This window comes from Staurois parvus, unplaced genomic scaffold (genome assembly GCF_062004578.1).
Source record: "Staurois parvus isolate SC_StPar_1 unplaced genomic scaffold, SC_StPar_1.0 ptg000719l, whole genome shotgun sequence".
Classification (NCBI taxonomy): domain Eukaryota; kingdom Metazoa; phylum Chordata; class Amphibia; order Anura; family Ranidae; genus Staurois; species Staurois parvus.
This window is the reverse complement of record NW_028318515.1, coordinates 10,763,792-10,786,696: the sequence shown is the minus strand read 5'-3', so window position 1 is coordinate 10,786,696 and position 22,905 is coordinate 10,763,792. Positions and strand designations below refer to the sequence as shown.

At 40.8% G+C, this 22,905-nt stretch overlaps 1 protein-coding gene across 20 annotated transcripts in view; it reads left to right on the top strand.

The window, feature by feature from the left end:
* Nucleotides 1-13,796, top strand: part of RIMBP2 (RIMS binding protein 2) — a 593,145-nt gene extending 579,349 nt beyond the window's left edge. For 13 of the 20 annotated variants that reach the window (XM_089653728.1, XM_089653746.1, XM_089653735.1 and 10 more), the window contains 2 exons: nt 6,702-6,836; nt 12,749-13,796. In XM_089653728.1, the coding sequence (XP_089509854.1) occupies nt 6,702-6,836; nt 12,749-12,937 (324 nt within the window). In that variant the 3' untranslated portion in view covers nt 12,938-13,796. Of the gene's footprint in view, nt 1-6,701; nt 6,837-11,471; nt 11,519-12,748 lie in introns of all 20 variants that reach the window. The other 7 variants (XM_089653737.1, XM_089653736.1, XM_089653733.1 and 4 more) reach the window with 2 other exon arrangements.
* Nucleotides 13,797-22,905: the final 9,109 nt, after the last annotated feature.

The following is a 22,905-nucleotide window of genomic DNA, read 5'->3' as shown; positions in this document are numbered from 1 at the left end:
GGAAACGCTCCGGTAAGGGTACTCGGGGTTCCGCCATGGGTAGTGGGGCGGAGGCCCCTGACGCTGGCTCAAGTGCGGCCGGGGGTGCGGAAACCAGGGCCTGTGGGGCTGGGTCAGATATGGAGCAGGTCTGGAAGCGGTTTTCCAGCTGCATACATTTGTCCTGCAAGGCTGCTACGGCCTGCGTCAAGTTAGATAGATGCCTGCAAATTTCTTCCAGTGGGGAGGGCCCTCCTCTAGGCTCAGTCATGGCCTTCTGGTACTGTAAGGGACTGCCCGGCGACACCACTAATCAGGCGTCCCCAGCGCACGGAGTCTAAGCCCCAGAGTACTTGTTCACCAGGGCCCCTGATGGTGGGGATGGACTTGGAGTACCCGGGAACAGGTCGTGCCTACTGAGGATACCCGCCAGTGGTAGGGGTATTCGCCAGGGGCTCCCACGGGAGAGAGCCTGATATGAGGAGGTCTGGAGACCCCGTTGAAAGGGATGGATGGCTGAGCAAGTGCAAAGTCAGGCAAGCCGGGTCGGTAACGATGGGGACGGTATGGTACAAAGCAGCGGGCAGAGAATAGTCGGGTCACACGCCAGGTCAGCAACAGTACGTCAGGTCCAATAGGGGGCATCCAGGAGAGAGGTCAGGCAAAGCAAGGGTCTGGGCAGGAGAATACAGCAGTGGTCAGGTACAATCCGGGTCAGCAACTTACTAGAAACAGGTTCAGGATACAGGATAAGACCAGAAGGCACCGAATGACAGCTCAGGGTCGTTTAAATATCGCGCCCTGCGCTGCCATTGGTGCCCAGCGGGCAGCCGCGGCTTCTACTGCGCATGCGTGAACTCGAAAGCCGCGGCCGGCCCGGACCTAGTGCCCGCGTCCCTGCACAGGGCGGCGCACTGCGCCTGCGCCGGAACCATCGCTGCGGGTATCGTGGAGATCCCTGACACTCAAGGACTAATTTACCATCCTTTTTCAAGGTCGCTGACTTTAACAGCATGGCTGTTCAAGTCCAGGTCCTGTGGGAGAGAAGCATTTCTAAATCTGTTATTCCTGAAGTGTTAATAGCTATGAAGTCTAAGTATTGCAAGATCTGTTATTGTATTTGGAAGATATACTTCATGTGGTGTGAAGCTTTCACCCTGGGTAGTTTTCCTTGGGACAAATCCAATCCTGTCTAAAGATGGGTTTTGGACCAGTATTAGGCCCTCAACACCATTAAGAGTTAGGTCTCTATTTTGCTACTTTTTTCCAGAGACAATTGGCTGTCCACTATTTGATTAAGACCCTTTGTTCAGGATGTCTCCCATGTGGTTTCCCTGTGACCTACATTTGGTTTTCTGATCACTTCAAAGACAGTGCTTACAAACCATCAGGAATATTACCCTCTCCATTCTTACTCATGAAGTGATGTTCCTTGCAGCCATCACCTCAATCAGGATGTCATTCCTCTGTCCATTCATAAGGAACATTTCTGCTAATGTCTAGATGTGGTTCAGGCCTGAAGAGTCTATCACTCAGTCCCTTCTTCGTTTATCATTCCAGGTCATCCTTGAAAAAATGAACCAGCTTCTCATTTTTACCATTTCTCAATGGCTCAGACAGACCATTATCTGAGCTTAGCTTATGGCCTTATGGATAGGGTTCCACTTTATTCTGTCAGAGCACACTCTACTAGATTTGTGAATGCATTTTGGACATCAGGCTAGTTTCCCAGATTTCCAAGACCTCCTACTGTTCACACGTTCTCTGTGTTCTGCTAGGTGGATGTTCAAGCCTCTTGATGTCAGCTTCAAGTGTATTGTCTTTTAGGCAGCTTGTTGAGCTGCAGGAAGTCCCAAGTTCTTTTGTTTATTCTTAAATTTGTTAGCATGTGTTTTATGTGTAGCATACCCTTTGTTTAGACTGTGTATAATGTCCCAAAAAATGAACGACTTCTTGTGTCCCCCAATGGACAAGAAAGAAAATAGAATTTTTTTTATTAATTGTAAAATTCTTTTTTTAGAGCTTATTGAAAAATATAGATCCCACCCCTCTGTGTTTATGATCATGCTCTTGGTATTGCTTTGCTACAAAAAAGAGGCAATCTGTTTAGTGAGAGGGGCTATTCTAAGCTGGATAATTTTTTTTGTTTGAAAGGGTGTCGTATTCTGTTAGGCAAAAGTATAATCCTACAGTCAATGATTTCCCAAGTTCTTTAATGGACTTCAAGAAAAAAAGATTTTACTGTAAGTACAAAAACACTATTATTGTGTCACACATTTACCACTCACCTGAAAGAAAAAATATCACATATAAAGAATAGGCATTCACCTTTAACCTGTAAATCTAACATAAGCCTTATCCTGAGCAGAAATTATATGCTCCTGTCCCTGCAGCCCCCTCCGATCCCCCACTGTGACAGCTGGCAGGGGATCCTTGCATTTGCTGTCACAATTTTAAAAACAGTGTGGCTGTGTGGTGCTTTGATCACACAGCCACTTTGTTTCATTCACACAGATTTGTGAATTAATGAACTACAAGCCCCTTCTTCCACTAGGGCAGACACCTTGTAGTTCTCAATTAATTTCTCAATCCAATTATCACAGGTGCAATGCTTTTCAGGCTGCAGTATAAGTAAATAATAAATGCATATTTTTTACCTGCAATATTATGTGCATTTATTTTTTTTTTTACAAAGCGAAGTTATCTTTTAGGTCTATACCTGAAACAACCCATAAGGGTTTACAGTATATGCCCTAACATACATTTTTAGATACATTGCATCAATGAGTGATGTTCACAGATTTCCATGTAATGCACTGTGATGAAATTTTGTTTCACTGTTATTTGGGACACTGACTGGTGTGGCAGTGATTAGTAACACTGTGAGTGGGTGGTGGTCATAAGGGACAACGAGTGGTGTGGCGGTGATTAGGAACTTTGGCTCGTGTGGCAGCGATTAAGGACAATGTGAGTGGATGGCCACAATTATGGACATTGTGAGTAGGTAGGGGCCACCCACTCACTGATCACCCCCCCAGAGTAGTACAGTGTCACTATGGTGACACTGCACTGGTCTAGTGAAAAAAACATTTTTTTTACATATGTTCACCAGAGAAAGTGAAATGTTACTATAGTGACATTGTACCACTGTGGCGGTGATCATGTACAATGGCTGACTGCTCTTCTTTCACTGTATGTCAATGCTGCCAGCCATTATTACTGATCACTGGAACAGCAGTACAATGTCACCATTATAAGTGCTGATTGTCAGTATCCGTAATTACCGCCGCACCAGTCAGTGTCATCACCACAGTCCACTCACAGTATCCCCAATCTCCCCCACCCACTCACAGCATCCCTAATCACTGCTACCCACTTATAGTGTCCCCACTGACCACCACTAATCAGTGTCTTTGATCACCCCCACCAAACCACAGTGTCCCTAATCACTGCCGCACCAGTCAGTGTCCCTAATCACTGCTACCTACTCAGTGTCCCAAATCATTGTCATCCACTCACAGTGTCCCTAATCACTGCCGCACTAGCTAGTGTCTCTTATCACCGCCATCACTCACAGTGTTCCTAATCACCACTGCACCAGTCAGTGTCTCTTATGACCACCACCCACTCAGTGTCTTTAATCACAGCAGTCCACTCACTGTTCCTAATCCCCCCCCCAGCCACTAACAGTGCCCTAAATCACTGCAGTCCACTAAGTGTCCTTATGCACAGCCGCACCAGCCAGTGTTCCTAATCACAGCTATCTATTCAGTGTTCCGAATGACTGCCACCCACTTACAGTGCTCCAAATCACCGCCACGTTAGCCAGTCTCTTATCACTGCCATCCACTCACTGTTACTAATCACCGCCACCCACCCACAGTGTTCCTAATCACTGCTGCACCAGTCAGTGTACCTTATGACCACCATCCACTCAGTGTCCCTAATCACCGCAGTCCACTCAGAGTGTCTCTAATCACCGCCACACCAGCCAATGTCCCTAATAACTGTCACTTACTCACACCCATACCTAGTAACCCCCACCAACTCGCAGTGTCCCGATACACTGTAGTCCACTCACTCAGTGTTCCTAATCACCGCCGCACCAGTCAGTTTCCCTTATCACCGTCACCCACTCACAGTGTCCCTAACCACCGCCACCAACTCATAGTGTTCCTAATCACTGAAGTCCACTCTCAGTGTTCTGAATCACTGCAGTTCACTCAGTGTCCCTAATCATAGCTGCACCAGTCAGTGTCTGTAATTACTGCTACCTACTTAGTGTCCCTAATCACTACAGTACACGGTGTCCCTAATCACCACCGCACCAATCTGTGTTCTAGATCACTGTCACCCATTCAGTGTCTCTAATCACAGCCACCCACTCACATTGTTCCTAATCATTGTTGCCCCAGTCAGTGTCCTTTATCACAACTACCCGCTCACAGTGTCCCCAATCACCGCAGTCCACTCAGAGTATCCCTAATCACTGCCACCCACACACAGTGTCCCTAATTACCATTGGACCAATCATATTTTCCCTAGTCACCGACACACCAGTTACTGTGTCTCTGATCACTGCCACGCCAGTCATATTGTCCTTGATCACCACACCAGTTCAGTGTTGACTCTGTCTGCACTAACCCTGGCCTGTTTTATGACATTTCTGCCTACTGCCTGGACCGATCCTTTGCCTCTTTGCTGACCATATATCTGCCTGCAGCCTGAACTAACCCATCTGCACACCCCCTAAGTACTTTCCTGTGAGACACGACGCCAGTGAATTTGCATTCCTGCGGTAGTCATGTACCAGTAAGTTAGACTTGCTTGGTTTATAGGAATTGGGACTGCTATAGATGACGCTACACTACACTATTTTCCCTGACGACTATAGAGGTGACCATTACAGTACATTGGTTTTTAAACAGTTGGTTGAGATGTGTGATACACAAGATACAATGTCCAGTATATAATCAGACCAGACAGTGAAAAAGTCAGAGATTTGGTATCGCCATACTAGGGAGGAGTAGTATAATGTGTTTTGGGATTTAAATGTGATATGGTAGGAGTAGCAGAATGTGTTTTGGGGTTAAATGTGATAGGTAGTCAGTAAATCAGATGTGTAATTTATGCCCTTAAAATCCCAAAGGTGCTCCTTGGATTTTGGGCCCCTCTGTGTGGCTAAGCTGTGAAAGTCTCACATACAGTTGTGTTCAAAATAATAGCTGCCCAATATCACTAACCAGATCAATTGCTGTTTTCGTATAAATTATATTTTTACATGGCAAGTAATTTACTAGTAGGTGTAGTAGAGTAATAGAAAACCAACAGCCATGATATGCATGCTGTTGATTACTCGCCAGCGCACGGTGATGACCAAGGATCTCCGATGGGGAAAACTGTTTTGTCTACTAACAGTTCTCCTCCCTGTCAGCTCAGGCACACTGCTTTGGATGGCTGTGCAAAATATTATTTCCAGCAAGAACTCGTACATGTGGTGTTAATCTTCCCAACTATAGATGTTAATCTAACAAGTCTATAATTACTTGGTAAAAATTTTGACCCCTTTTTAAATACTGGCACCACATTGGCCTTACGCTAATCCAGTGGTACTATGCCAGTCATTAAAGAGTCCCTAATAATTAGAAACAATGGCTTTGAAATAACAGAGCTCAATTCTTTAAGGACCCGTGAGTGCATGCCATTCGGGCCAGGTACTTTATTCTAAATATTTCTGGATCATATCAGTTGTGAGCTAATGTGGATCATCTGGAGCTGTGTCAATAGCATGCCCATTATGGACAAGAGCTCCCCATGCTCCTTTGTATACACAGAGCTGAAGAAGGTATTTAATACATTTTGCCTTCTCTTTGTCCCCAGTCACCCACTCCAGATTATTTTGTAAAGGGCCTACATGCTCAGACTGAACCATTTTACTATTAATATATTTGAAGAATTTTCAGGGGTTTGTTTGTTTTGCAATCTGTTGTTTTAAATTTTTGCAGCCATAATTTCCTTTTTGCATATTCTGTTATATTCTTTGTGATGTTTAAACGATGATAGCGTTCCTTCATTGTTATATTTAATAAAAGCTCTTTTCTTATTATCTATAGCTTTTTTAACTATGTCACATAGGTTTGATTTTTAGCCCTTTAAACTTGTTACTCATGGGAACATATTTTGCAGTGTATTCACATAAAGTCTTTTTGAAGAACTCCCATTTCTGTGCTGTGTTCATTGATGCCAATATTCTCTATCAGTCTAAGCCTTGGAGAGCAGCTCTCAGACTTGGAAAACTAGCTCTCTTAAAGTTGAGTTTTTATTATGGTCACTGCTACCCAAATGTTCTTTTATATGGACATTCGTAATAAGCTCTGCATGGTTTGAGATTACCAGGTCCAGCAGAGCATCATTCCTAGTTGGGGCCTCTATGAACTCTACCATAAAATTGTCCTGTAGTAGGTTTTTAAAATTTTACCCTGAGTAGTTAAAATCCCCTATTATTATCACTGTCATGCAAAGTGTGACAGTGCTGAAATCTGAAAATTGTCCTGGGCAGTAAGGGGGTGAAAGTGTCCAGTATTGAGGTGGTAAATAATTTTTATGATATAATGTGGTTTATTAAAAGTCTTGTAATAGGAAATAGAGTTTCCTGTTCTCGCAATTTTGTGAAAGAGCTGTATACTGCGTGCATAGTAAAACACTGCTAATTGTACATACAGGGAGAGCTGAATGGACACAAAGGCCTTGTCCCTTCTAACTTTCTGGAAGAAGTGCCTGATGATGTTGAAGTTTACCTTTCTGATGCACCATCTAGATACCCTCCAGATACACCACTTCGGACTAAAGTTAAAAGAGTAAGTTGTTGTCCTCAATGTGTCTATTATAATTAGAAAAAAGTGTTACTGAATATAAGATTTTAGGTTTCCTTAAAGTGATATTAAAGGCTATATTTTTTGGTTTAAAACAAAAAAGAGGTCACTCCTGCTTCGTGCACCTGTATTGCACACAGAAGTCCTTTTACCTTCTCTTCTGGCAGTCCCCCGCCAGTGTTGTCAGCTTGTTCTTACTTTGGGTGCCCCCTTAGCAAGCCAGTTCTAAGAAGACACATGTGAGTGCGTGTTCCAGAGAACCACTCTATGTGACTATAGACACATACAGTGCAGGTAAGCCATGTGCCCACTATCTCTTCACAGGAATTTGGCTGACAGCAGCAGCAGCCTTGGCACTGCTGCCCTCATTTTCTCCTGTTACAGCAGGAAGTGAGGGGAGAAGTGCTGTGGCAGTCACAGGAGCCAAGTAAATGTTTATGGATGAGGGTGAAAAGGACAGGTAGTGGGGAGGTTTTTTACCTTGATACAGAAAATGCATTAAGGTAAAAAACCTTTAGACCTTAGAACCACTTTAAAGCGGTAGTAAACCGCACAAAAGAAAAATAAAAGTGGACCAATGCAAGATAATGTCACAATGCATACTAGCACATTATGACACACTTACCTTATAATGAAGCCCTCCAGTGGCGCACTGTCACCACTGACAGGGCTTCCATCTTCACATGGCCTTCCTTCCAGGTTTATGGGCTCTGGCCGTTTGAATTGAGGAACCACAATGATGTCGGCTGTGGCACAGTTCTCTCAATGGACAGTAAGCCATCCACTGAAAGTGCAGTGCGCATGCACTGGTGACTTCTCCGGCTGCTACTAAAGTAAATATCTCCTAAACGGTGCACATTTAGGAGATATGTACTGTACTTACAAGTTATTATAGGCTTACCTGTAGGTATCAATAAAAAAAGTGGAGCTTACGACCACTTTAAAAGTTACCCAGTGTTTGAATGTAATTTAGTCAACGCACAGCTAAAGTCGATTTCCATGGAGTTAAGCTGGCCATACACTGATCGAAATTTTGTTAAGTATGTAGCCTACCTCTCTCAACAGAAGTTGATTATTTATTCAACTTCTGTTGAAGGGACATGTCTAAAAGCTTTCAGACAATAAGTGGCTGCAGCTACTGATGAGTGTATTCTGACAGTGGTGGGTGCTGCTGTCAGCATAAGTCCCGGTGAGAGGATTCCACCATTCACCTGATTTGTGTGGATGGAGGAATCTGTTAGTATTGACCGTGTCGGTCAGCCTTGGAAACCATACCCAACAGTCCTGTTTGTTTTTGTAGAGACAGCTGCATTAGCATATTTCACCTGCAGTGCCACTTGCCGATAAAGTTTATTATAGAACAATCAATAAGGTAAATATATGTGAGCGCACATAAAAAGTATAGCAGCTGTGCACCAGGTAACCATAAAAAACCTCTAAAAGACAATATAAATCAAAAGTGCAGCGCTAGAGGAAAATCACAATATGAAAATTAAATGTATATACATCATAAATAGACAGTTCATTAGGTGTATATACATCATTAAATAGTTCATTAGGTGACTTGAAGTGACTTCAGGTGCTCTCATGTGACTTTGTCCTATGAGGAAGGTGCTGTGATATAAAGTGCGATAAGAATGCGCACTCACCAGAACGCACAATTTAACCACTTCCCGACCGGCCGTTGTATATAAACGTACGTACGGTGGCAATGCAGGGTCGGGTGGCCGTCTATAAACGGCCTCTCCGCACCCTGCTTGTGCGCGCTCCCTGGGAGCGCGCAGCACCGCGATCCGGTGCCCGCTGTGTCCTCCGGACACAGTGAAACACCGATTGTACGAGGTCCCGATCATGTGATCACTGATTGGCCAATCAGTGATCACATGCAAAGTAGTAAGCAAGATGTCACTTCTGACATCAATGCTTACTATGTGTGAAATCTGTGAATGATCACAGAGGTCACATGGTACAAGGCTATTCACAACAGCCTTGTACCATGTGACAAGCTGTGACCAATCACAGCTCACTCTGTATTTCTCAATGAGTGCAGGAATGCACACAGAGAGAAAGAGAAATGATTGCTTTTATATCCTATATGGGTGTAAAAGCAATCAGTGTAAAAAAAATAAAAAATCTTTATCACCCCTCACAAGTAGTACAGTGTCACCATGGTGACACTGTACTGCTAGGGTGACAGTATGTAAAAAATAAAAAAAAAATAATAATATAAAAAAATAAAATAAAAATGTAAAAAAAATGTTTAAAAATTATAATTTTTGCTTATAAACTAATTTGGATTTTTTTTTTTTTTTACTAAAAAGATAACGGAATAAATTTTGGCTAAGATTTATGATGAAATATTATTTATTTGCAAAATTTTATAAAAAAAACACTTTTTTAAAATTTTTTTGGACATTTCATTTACATAGCAAAAAAAATACAAATCCCAGTGGTGAATAAATACCACCAAAATAAAGCTTTATCTATCTAAAACAAATGGTAAAAAATTCATTTGGGTACAGTGTTGCATGACCGCGCAATTGTCATTCAAAGTGTGATAGTGCTAAAAGCTGAAAATTGCCCTGGTCAGGAAGGGGGTAAAAGTGTCCAGTCTGGAAGTGGTTAATGAGCGTTTTGTTATATTTTTCTTGATGTCATCTGCCAATCTGGATATCTGGAGTCCGGTATATTTTGGCACGAAACACGTAGGAGCCAACAACGCCGTGACGCCACGCCGCCGGAGCATCGTGGAGCTCCGGCGGCCATCTTACACTCTGGACGGTCAGTCCACATTGTTTTTAACCTGCTCCTTTTTATAAGGATACTGGCATATACCTCAATAAATGCTATATATTACTACACTATGGAGATGTCTCTGCTTTGACTCCCCTGGGGAGTATTAATTCGCAGCTACCCACCTAACCATCGGAGAGGGAGCTTTTACAATCTCCAGAGGGCAGTACCAAAGCTATCTCCTGAGGGGAGCTCCGGACCACCTTGATGTTCCATTAACAGCACCCAGGACCACAGGAGGGAATATACCGGACTCCAGATATTATCCAGATTGGCAGATGACATCAAGAAAAATATAACAAAACACTCATTAAATTGTGCGTTCTGATGAGTGCGCATTCTTATCACACTTTATATCACAGCACCTTACTCATAGGAGGACAAAGTCACATGAGAGCACCTGAAGTCACTTCAAGTCACCTAATGAACTATTTAATGATTTATATACACCTAATGAACTGTCTATTTATGATGTATATACATTTAATTTTCATATTGTGATTTTCCTCTAGCGCTGCACTTTTGATTTATAAAGTTTATTATAGGGTAAATTTAAACTAATTTTTTTTTTATAACTTCAGTATATTACTGCTTAAAATCCAGTTGGGGCTTGGGATGAAGCCTGCCCACTTAGGAAGGCAACAGGTGGGTTGTGCTGCAAAGAACCTTCCATTTAATTATACAAGGTATTCAAACAAAAAGGAGATTTACATTTTTTTTTTTTAATCCCTTTTTATTTTTTACACTGTTAGCTTTTTTAGGTTAATATACCGGTAGTACTAAAATGGCAGTGAAACTGATCTATACATTTGATTACATTCTCAAGGTGTTGTTTAAAGAAGGGGAGCCTTAAAACTTTCTAAACAATGGACCAGTTCACTATCTGACTGCCGAGGGACCAGAATGTGGTCAGTGGAAATAAAAAAATTGCCGTGTGAGTGGTCAGCACATAGAGAAATAATACCTCATCATTGATCTCAGTGGGCAAAATAATGCTCCATGATTGATGTCAGTGGGTGGAATAGTGCCTCATGATTGGTGTTCCCCACAGGTGTGTAGTAGAAGTGGTGACTTATGGCTACCGTCACTGAGAAGAATGGTGTCCCATCATTGGTTTTAGTGGGTACAAAATAGCCCAACTCTCTCCCACAGCATTGATGTTCAGTAGTCACTTGTCTCTGTATAGGTTCTATATACCACACTGCTCCTCTTCTGTCCAGCAGGTGCCATGGCTAGATTTATGCAGGCACTATAAGGCAGGAGATCGGATACCAGCATCCTCTGTATACAGTGGCTCCGGTATATGCTGGGAAGGTATTGCATGTGGGGCCTACTCATTGCAGTGTAGGGTCAGTATATTGCAAGCAGCAGCCTGTTGTAGGACATCTGGCTTGCAGGAAAAGCAAAAAATCCAGACTTAGGAATGGCATTTAAAAAAAAATATATGTTATTACACTGTAAGTTGTTTATCTTTATGTATTCTGTGCCGATCAACCATATAAAAGGTACAATCATCTAGCAGATTAAATTTTTTTTATTTAACCAAGTCCCATGCTGATACTAACTTGTGACAGCTAATAGTGATCATATCATAGCAACCAAATTTTGTTTTTAAGTTAAACACGTCTGTTGTTCTTAGCATTACATATCTATTATTGTTTGTTTGTTATGCCTGGATATTAAGGTATAATTGGACTACATCATTTAATGTCATTTTGTTTTAAAATTAACTGAAACCCACTTTTATAATTATTTTTTTCATTAATTTTTTTTGTGTCATCACTGCTATATTTTCTGTTTTGTCCTTGCTCATCTACTTTGGAACAGAAGAAGAGTGTACATTTCACACCTTAATGAGGCAGTATAGCCTTCACGTAAGTGAACAACTGAAGATACCATTGGTTTGTGCTATAAACCAAGTGAAGGAACAACTTCAAAAAAGGCAAAGCACACAAAACAATGTATGAGAGAAGTTTGTAACATAGGCACAAAGTTTTTATACCTTTTAACTGAAACCACCTAGGCAACGGTTACTGACACTTTCTTGAGAACTATTTTTGAAATATGCATGTGCTGTTCTTTACCTTCCCTGATCAGCAACAATCCTTCAACTCTCCTTCCCACCCAAATGTGTTAATAGTGTATGAGAAAATTAAAGCCAGTGTGTATTATAGGTGATCAAAATCTAACCTTTTAGTCTTTCAAAGTGTATAAAAACTTTATACATTTAATTATGAATGTTACAAGCCTCTCATATATGAGAAAACATCATTGACATTTTCTGTTATCTAAAGCATAAGCATCTGTGAGGTGTATGTTTCAATGCAATTCTACAGAATCTATTCCTAGCTAATGAAACATTTTTCAAAATGTCTTCTCAGTTACGCATCCATTTAAATAATGCCATTATAGGCATGTTACCTATACTTCTTGAACACAGTATAATATGCAGGTCTGAAACATACAGCTCTGCTACTCAATGCTCTACATACAACCAAACCATGGTATCTTCAGGTGTGTACCAATGGGATGTTTGATTCATTTTTTTCCCCAAGTATTAGATACTGACCTTGATTTTGAATCAGATTAAGATTGGAGTCCTCTTTATTAACATATGATGTGCAGCAAGTTTTTTTTCTATTACACTTAACATTTAAAAACATAATTGCCTCCAGTATTAGGGTTATGATTTCATTATTGATGTGCTGTGCCAATAATGATTGATGTGAAAACTTGCATGTGAAAGAGGTGCTTTAATCTTATTGATTCCAATTAAGGCTCAAGTTAGTCTAGCTGTGTGACTACCCTTCTAATCTACTAATAACATTAAATTTAGTTTCTGCTCTTAGTCTTTACCAAAAGGAATGCAAATACAGGTCCAAACTAGGATCTGTACCACAGCACTATATTGCCTTAAACCACACATGCTTGCCAAACTCATGGGAGATTGCCAACTGATCTTTGGCTTCCCCACCAAAGATGCTGGTAACATACTCAGTTCTTGCAATTCTTGGAAGTTTTCCTCTGCAAGTAACATTGCAAGAAGAATCGGCAGCTAAACATACATTTTAACGTAGTAACTTTGTGGATCATTTGCTCTATAGGTCCCTTCTGAGAACACAAGTACACCCAGAAGAGCACCTTCTCCAACAGTTCATCTTCATTCTGTGTCTCCACCATCTTCTATGGGCACTGGGAGCCCGATGAGAAGCAGAGAACGTTCTTCAAAGAAGAAAAAAGGTCTACTCTCGAAAGGGAAAAAACTATTAAAAAAGCTTGGGGCAGTTAAATGAGTTATCTGAGCAGTCATAACACTCCACCTACTAAAGTGTAAGGTAATTTATATCCTTGCACTTTTAAATCGCAACATATAACAGGAGAACCCTAAAATCCTCAAATTGGCTGAAAATAACACTTTGGAAGGCTTTATGTGTGATAATGTCCCTTACAGGCATTACAACCTAAAGGAAAAGTACAAAAACAATGGCTGGCCCAATACTGAAGCTACTAGTTTATATGCAGCCTTGATGTTTTTGCCTTACTTGATGCACAATGATTTGTAATGTTCTCTAGATGTACAGATTATATTCTTTGTAGGTTTTGTGTGCATCCAGTCGTATTCTAATTGTATTATTTGTGATTGATGAGGTCAATGACCAGCTGAACCTTTACAGAAATGGGAAATCCAGAACACTATATTCTCTGATTTTCATGTATAGTCCAGTCAGCCCTTGTCTGTTGTTATGAATGATTCGCAGTCTTGAACTGGTATTCTTCACAGCCAAGTAAATCATTTTACATTAATAATAATTATTAGTACAAACTAATGTGATGATACCATATCTACATTTCAGATTGGCATCCTCAGCTGCATCATCACTGCAAAAATTCCTGTTACTATTTTATAAGTACAGTCCATTTGTAAGTTGTTTTTACTCTTTATACATGATTTTCAGACTGCCTTGTTTTGTAAGATGAAGGTTTACAATTAAACGCTCCCCTCATAGTGTATTCAAGTGTACATATATTGTGCTAGAGTTATAAAATTCAAATATTGGCCTAAATGTGATTAAAGTGTTGTGTGGGCGTGTGCATGTGTACATTTGATGTGTAAATTATTTTATATAAATAAAATTTGATATTTTGCACAAATTCTTCAGTTTCATTTTATTCAGCTTTAACATTCAAACCACGTCAGAAGATGTCAGTACATGGCCAAAAACATTAGCACCCCTGCATTACTGTCAGATAATGCATCACTTTGACCAGAAAACTGTTGCAATTTCAAATGTTTAGGCATGACACAAAAAAGAGGAGAAACAAAAAGCCAAATCTGACACATTCCAAACAAAACCCCCAAAAATGTACTGGACAAAATTATTGGCACTCTCAATTTAATATTTGGTAGCAAACCCCTTGGAAAAAATAAATCAATAGCTTCCTGTAACCATCAATGAGTTTCTTACACCTCCTTAATTGCATTTTGGGGAACTCTTCTTTCGCTAACTGCTCCAGGTCTCTCAGATTGGAAGGGTTCCTTCTCCCAACTGCTTTTTTGAGATCTCTCCACAGGTGCTCTACGGGATTGAGATTTGGACTCATTGCCGACAAGTTAAGTGCTCTCCAGAGCTTTGTCTTAAACCATTTCTGGGTGCCTTTTGATGTGTGCTTTGGGTCATTGTCCTGCTATAAGACCCATGACCTCTGACGGAGACTCAACTTTATGACACTGGGCCCTACATTGCACCCCAGAATTCTTTGGTAGTCTTCAGATTTCATGTCATGCACATGGTCAAGACACCCAGTGCCTGAAGCAGCAAAGCAACCATGTGGCACACAGAAGAAACCTTGAGTCAATTTTCAGCATTTTAACTGGTTGCCGTGGTGCGATTTATATATTGTCATCTCCTGGTAATTGATACAGGTGAGTTTAATTACAAATCACAAGAGCATCACTAACTTGGAATGCAATTATGTTTTACAATTTTGAGAAGGTGCCAATAACTTTGTTCAGTCCATTTTGGGGGTTTTGCATGGAATGTGTCAGATTTGGCTTTTGTTTCTCTATGGTAACATGGTACTATTCTGATAAAAGTATTAAAAAAAAATAAAATGTAAAAAAAGAAAAACCATATTGAGAAGTAAAAAAAATGTTTTATAAGGTTTTTTTTTTTAAACTACTTGCCAATCGCTTACCCGCATTTTGCAGGCGAGCAACATTTCCTGGCAAAGCGATATAATCATGTGTCACTTCCTATTTTGTTTTTTGTGCGCCTCTCACTGCCCCCCCCTCCCCTCCACCCATGGAGAATAGAGAACACAGCACTGAGTAAAAGCACCACTACATTTTACACGCATGCGTTAGATTAGCACATTTAACCCTTTGATCGCCCCTATTAACCCTTTGACCACCCTGTCACCCAGCACTGCCATTAGTAGTGTCAGTATACACCGTGTTCCAAATTATTATGCAAATTATATTTTTCTCATTTACCTAAATAACATGAGAATTATGCTGGCTGTTATTTACATCAATTATCAACTATTAAGAGTACAATTCAAATTTTATTGAACAAACCTAATGATAACAGTATTTTTGTTAAACATAAAAAACTTACAATGCACTGTTCCAAATTATTACGCACAGTAAGTTTCGAAACACTTTATAGGTTGTAAAGAACTGAAAATTGTCATTTGTTGTGTTTGCAGCATATTTACTGAAATCAAAAGCTATTTCAATCAAACTTTTAACATTTTAACATAGGACCCCATATTTGATAGCAGCTTCACAAGTCTTGCATCCATTGAACTTGTGAGTTTTTGGACAGTTTCTGCTTGAATTTGTTTGCAAGATGTCAGAATAGCCTCCCAGAGCTGCTGTTTGGATGTAAACTGCCTCCCACCCTCATAGATCTTTTGCTTGAGGATGCTCCAAAGGTTCTCAATAGGATTGAGGTCAGGGGAGGATGGAGGCCACACCATGACTTTCTCTCCTTTTATCTCCATAGCAGCCATTGTTGCAGAGGTATTCTTTGCAGCATGAGATGGTGCATTGTCATGCATGAAGATGATTTTATTACGGAAAGCATAGTTCTTCCTTCTGTACCAGGGAAGAAAGTGGCCAGTCATAAACTCCACATACTTTGCAGAGGTCATCTTTACACCTTCGGGGACCCTAAAGGGGCCGACCAGCTCTGTTCCCTTGATTCCGGCCCAAAACATGACTCCACCACCGCCTTGCTGATGTCGCAGCCTTGTTGGAACACGGTGGCCGTCCACCCACTATATCCATATGGATCATACAGGGTTGCACGGCACTCATCAGTGAACAGGACTGTTTGAAAATTAGTCTTCATGTATTTTTCTGCCCAATGCAGCCGTTTCTGCTTGTGAGCATTGGTTATTGGTGGCCGAATAGAAGGTTTATGCACAGTTGCAAGACTCTGAAGGACTCTTTACCTTGATGTCCGTGGGACTCCAGAGGCACCAGCAGCTTCAAATATCTGTTTGCTGCTATGTAATGGTATTTTACCAGCTGTTCTCTTGATCCAATGCATGGATCTGGCAGAAATATTCCTCAATGTGCCTTTATCTGCACGAACACGTCTATACTCTGAATCAGCTACAAATCTCTTAATAGTGCGATGATCATGTTTAAGTTTTCATGAAATATCTAATGTTTTCATACCTCGTCCAAGGCATTGAACTATTTCACTCTTTTCAGCAGCAGAGAGATCCTGTTTCTTCCCCATATTGCTTGAAAATGGTGCTCTGCTTAATAATGTGAAACACCCTCCTTTAGTAGTTTTTCCTTAAATTGGGCTCACCGGCCAATCTAATTATCACAGGTGTCTGAGATTGTTTTCAGTGATCAAAAGAGCCCTGACACACAATGCCATCCATGAGTTAAACTGAAAAACAAAATATTTAATCTTTGTGACAATTAAATAGAATTTGCATAATAATTTGGAACGCGGTGTATAGTATTTTGCAGTGATCACTGTTATTCCTGCCACTAGGGACATCAGATAGCATCAGGGTCAGTAAGCATCTCTCCCAGCCAGGGTCAGCTAGCGTTAGATTGCCTGCACACTAGCGCACTCATGCTATAGGTCGCTGATCACAGCAATTACTAGCTCAGTGTTTGTACGGATCAATATATTGATCATGAACAGAACTATACTAGTGCCTCCTTTGTATAGTGCCCACAAAAACAGAGTTAACAGGATCAGTCCCGTTCGCTGCCAGCACTAGCATTTAGCCCCTCTGCTGTTTTTCACGAAAGATTTGTATCAATTGATTGTGGGCCAAGGCAAATTATACGCACAATACATAGCTGCCCACCCAACTTCAGCTCTTGCCAGACAATACGCATGGAAACCTATCACGGTTTCTGAATTTAAAACTCTTTTGGGCCTAATCCTCAACATGGGCATTACAGAAAAGAATGAATTGCGGTCATGTTGATCCACAGAGCCAATTCATCGTATGCCTGTGTTCTCTGCGGTTACATATATGCCCAACATGGACCAGCAATGTACTGGTATGTCGCTGGACTTTGAGTGTTTATACCGGGAAGATGCCTACAGCTACAGGCGTCATCCTGGTATCGTTATCTGATAGACCCCAGATTTTTAAAAAAATAATATATGACAATGCCCATTGAAGTTATAGGGGATATTTGCATTCCCTGTAATAGCATATAAAAAATAAATGAAAGGGACAATGAAAAATAATAAAAAAAAAATCAAAATAACTAAATAGAAAAAAAATACCCTTGCCCCCCTGCGCGAGTGCACCAGCATGCACAAGCATTGACCCCGTGCCAATATGTAAACAGTGGTTGCACTATGCATGTGAGATATCGCTGCAAACGACAGATCAAAGGCAGAAATTCTAGCACTAGACTTCCTGCGTTAATATAAATTGGTGACCTGTAAAGGCTTTTAAAACGTCGCCTATCGAAAAATAGAATGTATGTACGTTGTTGCCATTGCACAGGCATGCGCAATTTTAAAGAATGTCATGTTTGGTATCTACTCATCTTTTATATGTTATCAAACAATTGGGTAATATATTGTGTTTTTGTGCATTAAAATTCTAAAAAGTGCATGTTTCCCAAAAGATTTGCGTTTGTCAAATCGCTGCGCAAATAGTCTGATGTAAAAAATTTCAACACCCACCGTTTTATTCTCTAGGGCCTCTGCATTAAAAAATATATAATGTTTGGGGTTCAAAGTAATTTTCTAGCAAAATTTTCATGTGAACAAAGTGTCAGAAAAGGCTTGGTCTTCAAACTGGGTGATGTGTGGCATAAGCTTCTAACGTTGGCCCTGAAATGCCATGATAGTAGAAGCAACCCCTTCAAATTACCCCTTTTTGGAAAGAAGACACTCCAAGGTATTTACTAAGAGACATGGTGAGTGTTTTGCAGATATAATTTGTTGCCATGTTTTTGGAAAATGGAGAGAAAACAAAAAATGTATTTTTTTTTCAAAACCCTGTGACAAAAAATATCTGTAAAATACTAACCATGTCTCTTATCAAATTCCTTGGGGTGTCTACTTACCAAAAAGGGGTCATTTGGGGGGTGTTTGTACTATCCTGGCCCTTTGAAAGCCTGGAGATGGTCATTGGATTTTGGGGGCTTGTATTTAGCTAGGCTGCCAAAGTCTCTAACATGTATCCCCATACTCGGGAGAAGTAGAAGACTGTGTTTTGTGGTGTTGTTCCACAAATACCCATGGCATGCATGAGCAATATAACATTTAATAAGTGTCATATTCAAACATCACTAACCTGATCAATCACTGTTTTTGGTAGAAATGATATTTTTACATGGCAAATAATTTACTAGCAGGTGTAGTAGAGTAATAGAAATCCAACAGACCCAACAGTCATGACATGCATGCTGCCGATTCTGTGTAATTGAATCACTAATTGAAAGGGGCATGTTCAAAATAATACCAGTGTGGAGTTCTATTAGTGAGGTCATTCATTCTTTGAAAAACAGGTGGCAATTATTGCCCTTATTTAAGGAAGGAAGGCAGCAAATGTTGTACATGCTGGTTACAGTGCATTTCTCTGAAATTCTGAGGAAAATGGGTCGTTCCAGACATTGTTCAGAAGAACAGCGTACCTTGATTATAAAGTTGATTGGAGAGGGGAAACCATATAAAGAAGTGCAGAAAATGATTCTCAAGTTTCTGGAAAATGACAAACATTTTTGTCATTTTAAATGATTTATTTCTCGCACAAGCCATGGGTATATGTGGAATTACACCCCAAAATACATTCTGCTACTTCTACCAAGTATGGGGATACCACATGTGTGAGACTTTTTGGGAGCCTAGCCACATACAGGAGCCTGAAATCCAATGACCACTTTGAAAGCCTGAAGGTGCATAACTTCCTCATTACACTTCCTCACTACCTATCACAGTTTCAAAGGCCCAAACATGCCAGGATAGCACCAACCCCCCCCCCCCCCCAAATTACCCCTTTCTGGAAAGTAGACACTCCAAGGAATTTAAAAAGAGGCATAGTGAGTATTTTGCAGATCTCATTTTTTCTCACAAGGTTTTGAAATAGAAAAAAAAAATGTTTGTTTTTTTTTCATTTTCCAAAAACTTGTGGCAACAAATGAGATCTGCAAAATACTTACCGTGCTTTTTTATCAAATTCCTTGGGGTGTCTACTTTCCAAAAAGGGGTCATTTGGGGGGGGGGGGGGGGGGGTTAGGTGCTATCCTGGCATGTTTGGGCCTCCAAAACTGTGATAGGTAGTCAGGAAGTGTAATGAGGAAATGAAGCCCTTTAAAAGCCTATAGTTGCTTATTGGATTTTGGGGTCCTGTGCTTGGCTAGACTGCCAAAATGTCTCTCACATGTGGTACCCCCCATACTCGGGAGAAGTAGCAGAATGTATTTTGGGAGTAATTCCACATATACCCATGGCATGTGTGAGCAGTAAATCATTTAAGTGACAATTTTGTGTAAAAAAAAAAAATTATATTTTTTTTGTCATTTTCCAGAAACTTGTAAAAAAATAAATTCTTCTATTGATTCAACATACCTCTCAGCAAATAGTTTGGGGTGTCTACTTTCCAAAAAGGGGTCGTTTTGGGGGTGGGGGTGTTTTATGCCCAGCATTAGAAGTTTATGCCCCACATCACTCACTCTTCTAACCACCTGAAGATCAAGCCTTTTCTGACACTTTTTGTTCACATGAAACAAATCAGTATTTTTTGCTAGGAAATTAATTTAAACCCCCAAACATATATTTTTTTAAAGCAGACACCCTAGTGAATAAAATGGCGGGTACTACAATTTTTTTATGGCACATAGTACTCGTGCAGCGATTTTTCAAAAGCAAATTTAAAAAAAAAATACACTTTACTTTTAATGCACAAAAACACAATATATTGGTCAATTATTTCATAAAATCTAAAAGATAATGGTATGCCGAGTAAATAGATACCAAACATGAAATGCTTTAAAACTGCGCATGCCCCGTGCAATGGCGACAATCTGCAAATGTTTTTAATATCCATAGGCAACGCTTTAAAAGCCTCCATTTTAGATTTACAGAGGAGGTCTAGTTTTAGAATTACTGCCCTTGATCTGACGTTCACGGCAATACCTCACATGCATGGTGCAACCGCTGTTTACATACCGACACAGGGTCAAGGCTTGTGCCTTGAAAGGGGCGATTTTTTTTTTTGTTCTTTTGATTCTTTTTTATTATTTTTACATTTGTACCTTTCATTTTTTTTTTTTGCTTTGATCACTTCTAATGCTATAACAAGAAATGCAAATATCCCCTATAACTTCAATGGGTATTGTCATATATTCTTTTTTGAGAAATCTGGGGTCTATCAGACTCTAGATATCTCCTCTGCCCTTACATTATCTAATCAAACCAAAATTGGTGAGATCAGATGCTTTCCCAATTTACAAATGGCGCTGTTTATATCCTGCGAAACTGAAGTGATGAAATGCTTGTAGCTTCCGAATTCTTAGGCTATAGAGATGATTGGCACCATTCTGGTCTCCAATCAGCTCTATGGTCAGCTGGCAGAAACACCGGCTGCATTCTCAGGTTCCCCCCGATGGCACAAAACTGCCCGAGAAGGCCGTGGAAGGCAGCGGGGGAGGGGGGGCATCTATCCCACTGCTTGTAAAAGCAACCCTGCAGCTAATTAGCTACTAGGATTGCACTTACATGAAAGCCGATCGCCGGCTGAAAAAAACGATACCAGGATGATGCCTGCAGCTGTAGGCATCATCCTGGTATAACCATTCAAAGTCCAGTGATGTACCAGTACGTCGCTGGTCCTTGTTGGGTATATAGACTATGCTCTTTTTTTTTTGTATGCAGCCTGTGGATTGAATGACAAAAATGAGAAGAAATCTCTGCCAGAAAAAGTGTGCGGTATGCCCACCATTAGAATATACCACCCTGTGTCCACCAACTTCTAATGGTGGGCACACATTAGGTCACCATTTTTCACAAGCGCCAGTTCCAAGATTGAACAAAAGTCTATATAGTGGCACGCTTGAATAAAAATTGTCCACGTATAAGTGGTACCCCATATGGAAAACGGATGACACCAAGTACCAAACTATCTTGTCACTGCTCCCCATGTAGTCTGGGCATCCGGGGGGGCTCCACGTGACTATCTTTTCCCTCGTAAATCCGAAACTTATAAGTATAGCCTCTTGTCCTTTCACAGGTCTTCTACATCTTGACCCCATATCTGGCACGCTTGCAGGGGAGAAATTGTTTGAATGCAAGGCGGCCAGAAAAATTAACGAGGGACTCATCAACGCAGATGTTTTTCTGGGGAGTATAGACATCTGCAAATTTTTGGTTAAGGTAATTTGCGAGGGGCTGAATTTTGTGGAGCCAGTCAAAATCGGGATCACCCCGAGAATGACAGAGTGTATTGTTGAAATGCATAAAACACATTATACTCTCATATCTATGCCTGGCTATGGCAGCAGAGAACACGGGCATATGATGAATCGGTTCTGCGGACCAACACAACTGCAATTCATTTCTTTTAGTAATGCCCATGTTGAGGGTTAGGCCCCAAAAAAATGTAAATTTGAAAACTGTAATGAGTTTCCATGCGAATGGTCTGGCAAGGTTTGAATTTGGATTGGCAGCGATAAATTGTTGTGCATATAAATTGCTTTGATCCGCAATCAATGCATACAGATATTCCGTGAAAAAAAGCGCCAAAAATCAAGGCGGTATGTGAAAGACCAAGATGTACTAGACCGCTGGTACTCGCCAGTTCACCAAAAGGTAGAGTGGCACTAGTACTGGCATTCTGCTGCATATGAGAGTCATCAAATTTGCCGGCAAGTGCTAACACAGATCAGGCCTGATTCTGCGAACACGGCGGTTTTGTGTGCAATGTATCAAGTTACAGTGACCTACTGACACTGCACTTGCTGGGGGAGAAGGGGGGGGGGGTAAGCATAGGGGCTAAACACAGGTGCTGGCAGGTGCCGGGGCTGATCCCGCTAACGTTGCGTTTTTGGGGAAGCTATACTAATGTGAACGCTGGTATAGTGCTGATCTGATCAAAGATATTGACCCGTTCAGACACTATACTAGCAATGGAGGTTTATTGTACATGAGCGTGTCCTGGCAATGAAGGGGTTAAATGTGATGACTGGTGTACTGACGGGCAATCTGATGCTATCTGGGAGGGGCATGAAAACCACGGGAGCGCAAATCATGTATATATGTGATTTTGCGCACCCATGCCGCCCTGTAGCAGTATTTCTGCTATAGGGAGGTCAGGAAGCGGTTTGTGTTACGTCGCTGCAATACTTTAACTGACACTGCACCCAAATTAAATTTATGTCCTTTTTTCCCCACAAATTGAGCTTTCTTTCGGTGGTATTTGATCGCCTGTGCGGTTTTTCTTTTTGCGCTATAAAAAAAAAGGCTGACAATTTTGAGAAAAAAAAACACTATTTTGGACTTTTTGCTATAAAACATATCCAGTAAAAAATTTTAAAATAAAATTTCATCATAAATTTCGGCCAAAATGCATTCTGCAACATGTCTGTAATAAAAAAAACAACACTACGTGTAAATTAATTGGTTTACGTGAAAGTTATAGTGTTTACAAATGGCGGGAAAGATACTGGGATTTTTATTTATACTAATAATGGCGGCGATCAGTGACTTATGGCGGCGATCAGCGACTTATGGCAGGACTGCAGAGGACATTCTGACACTGG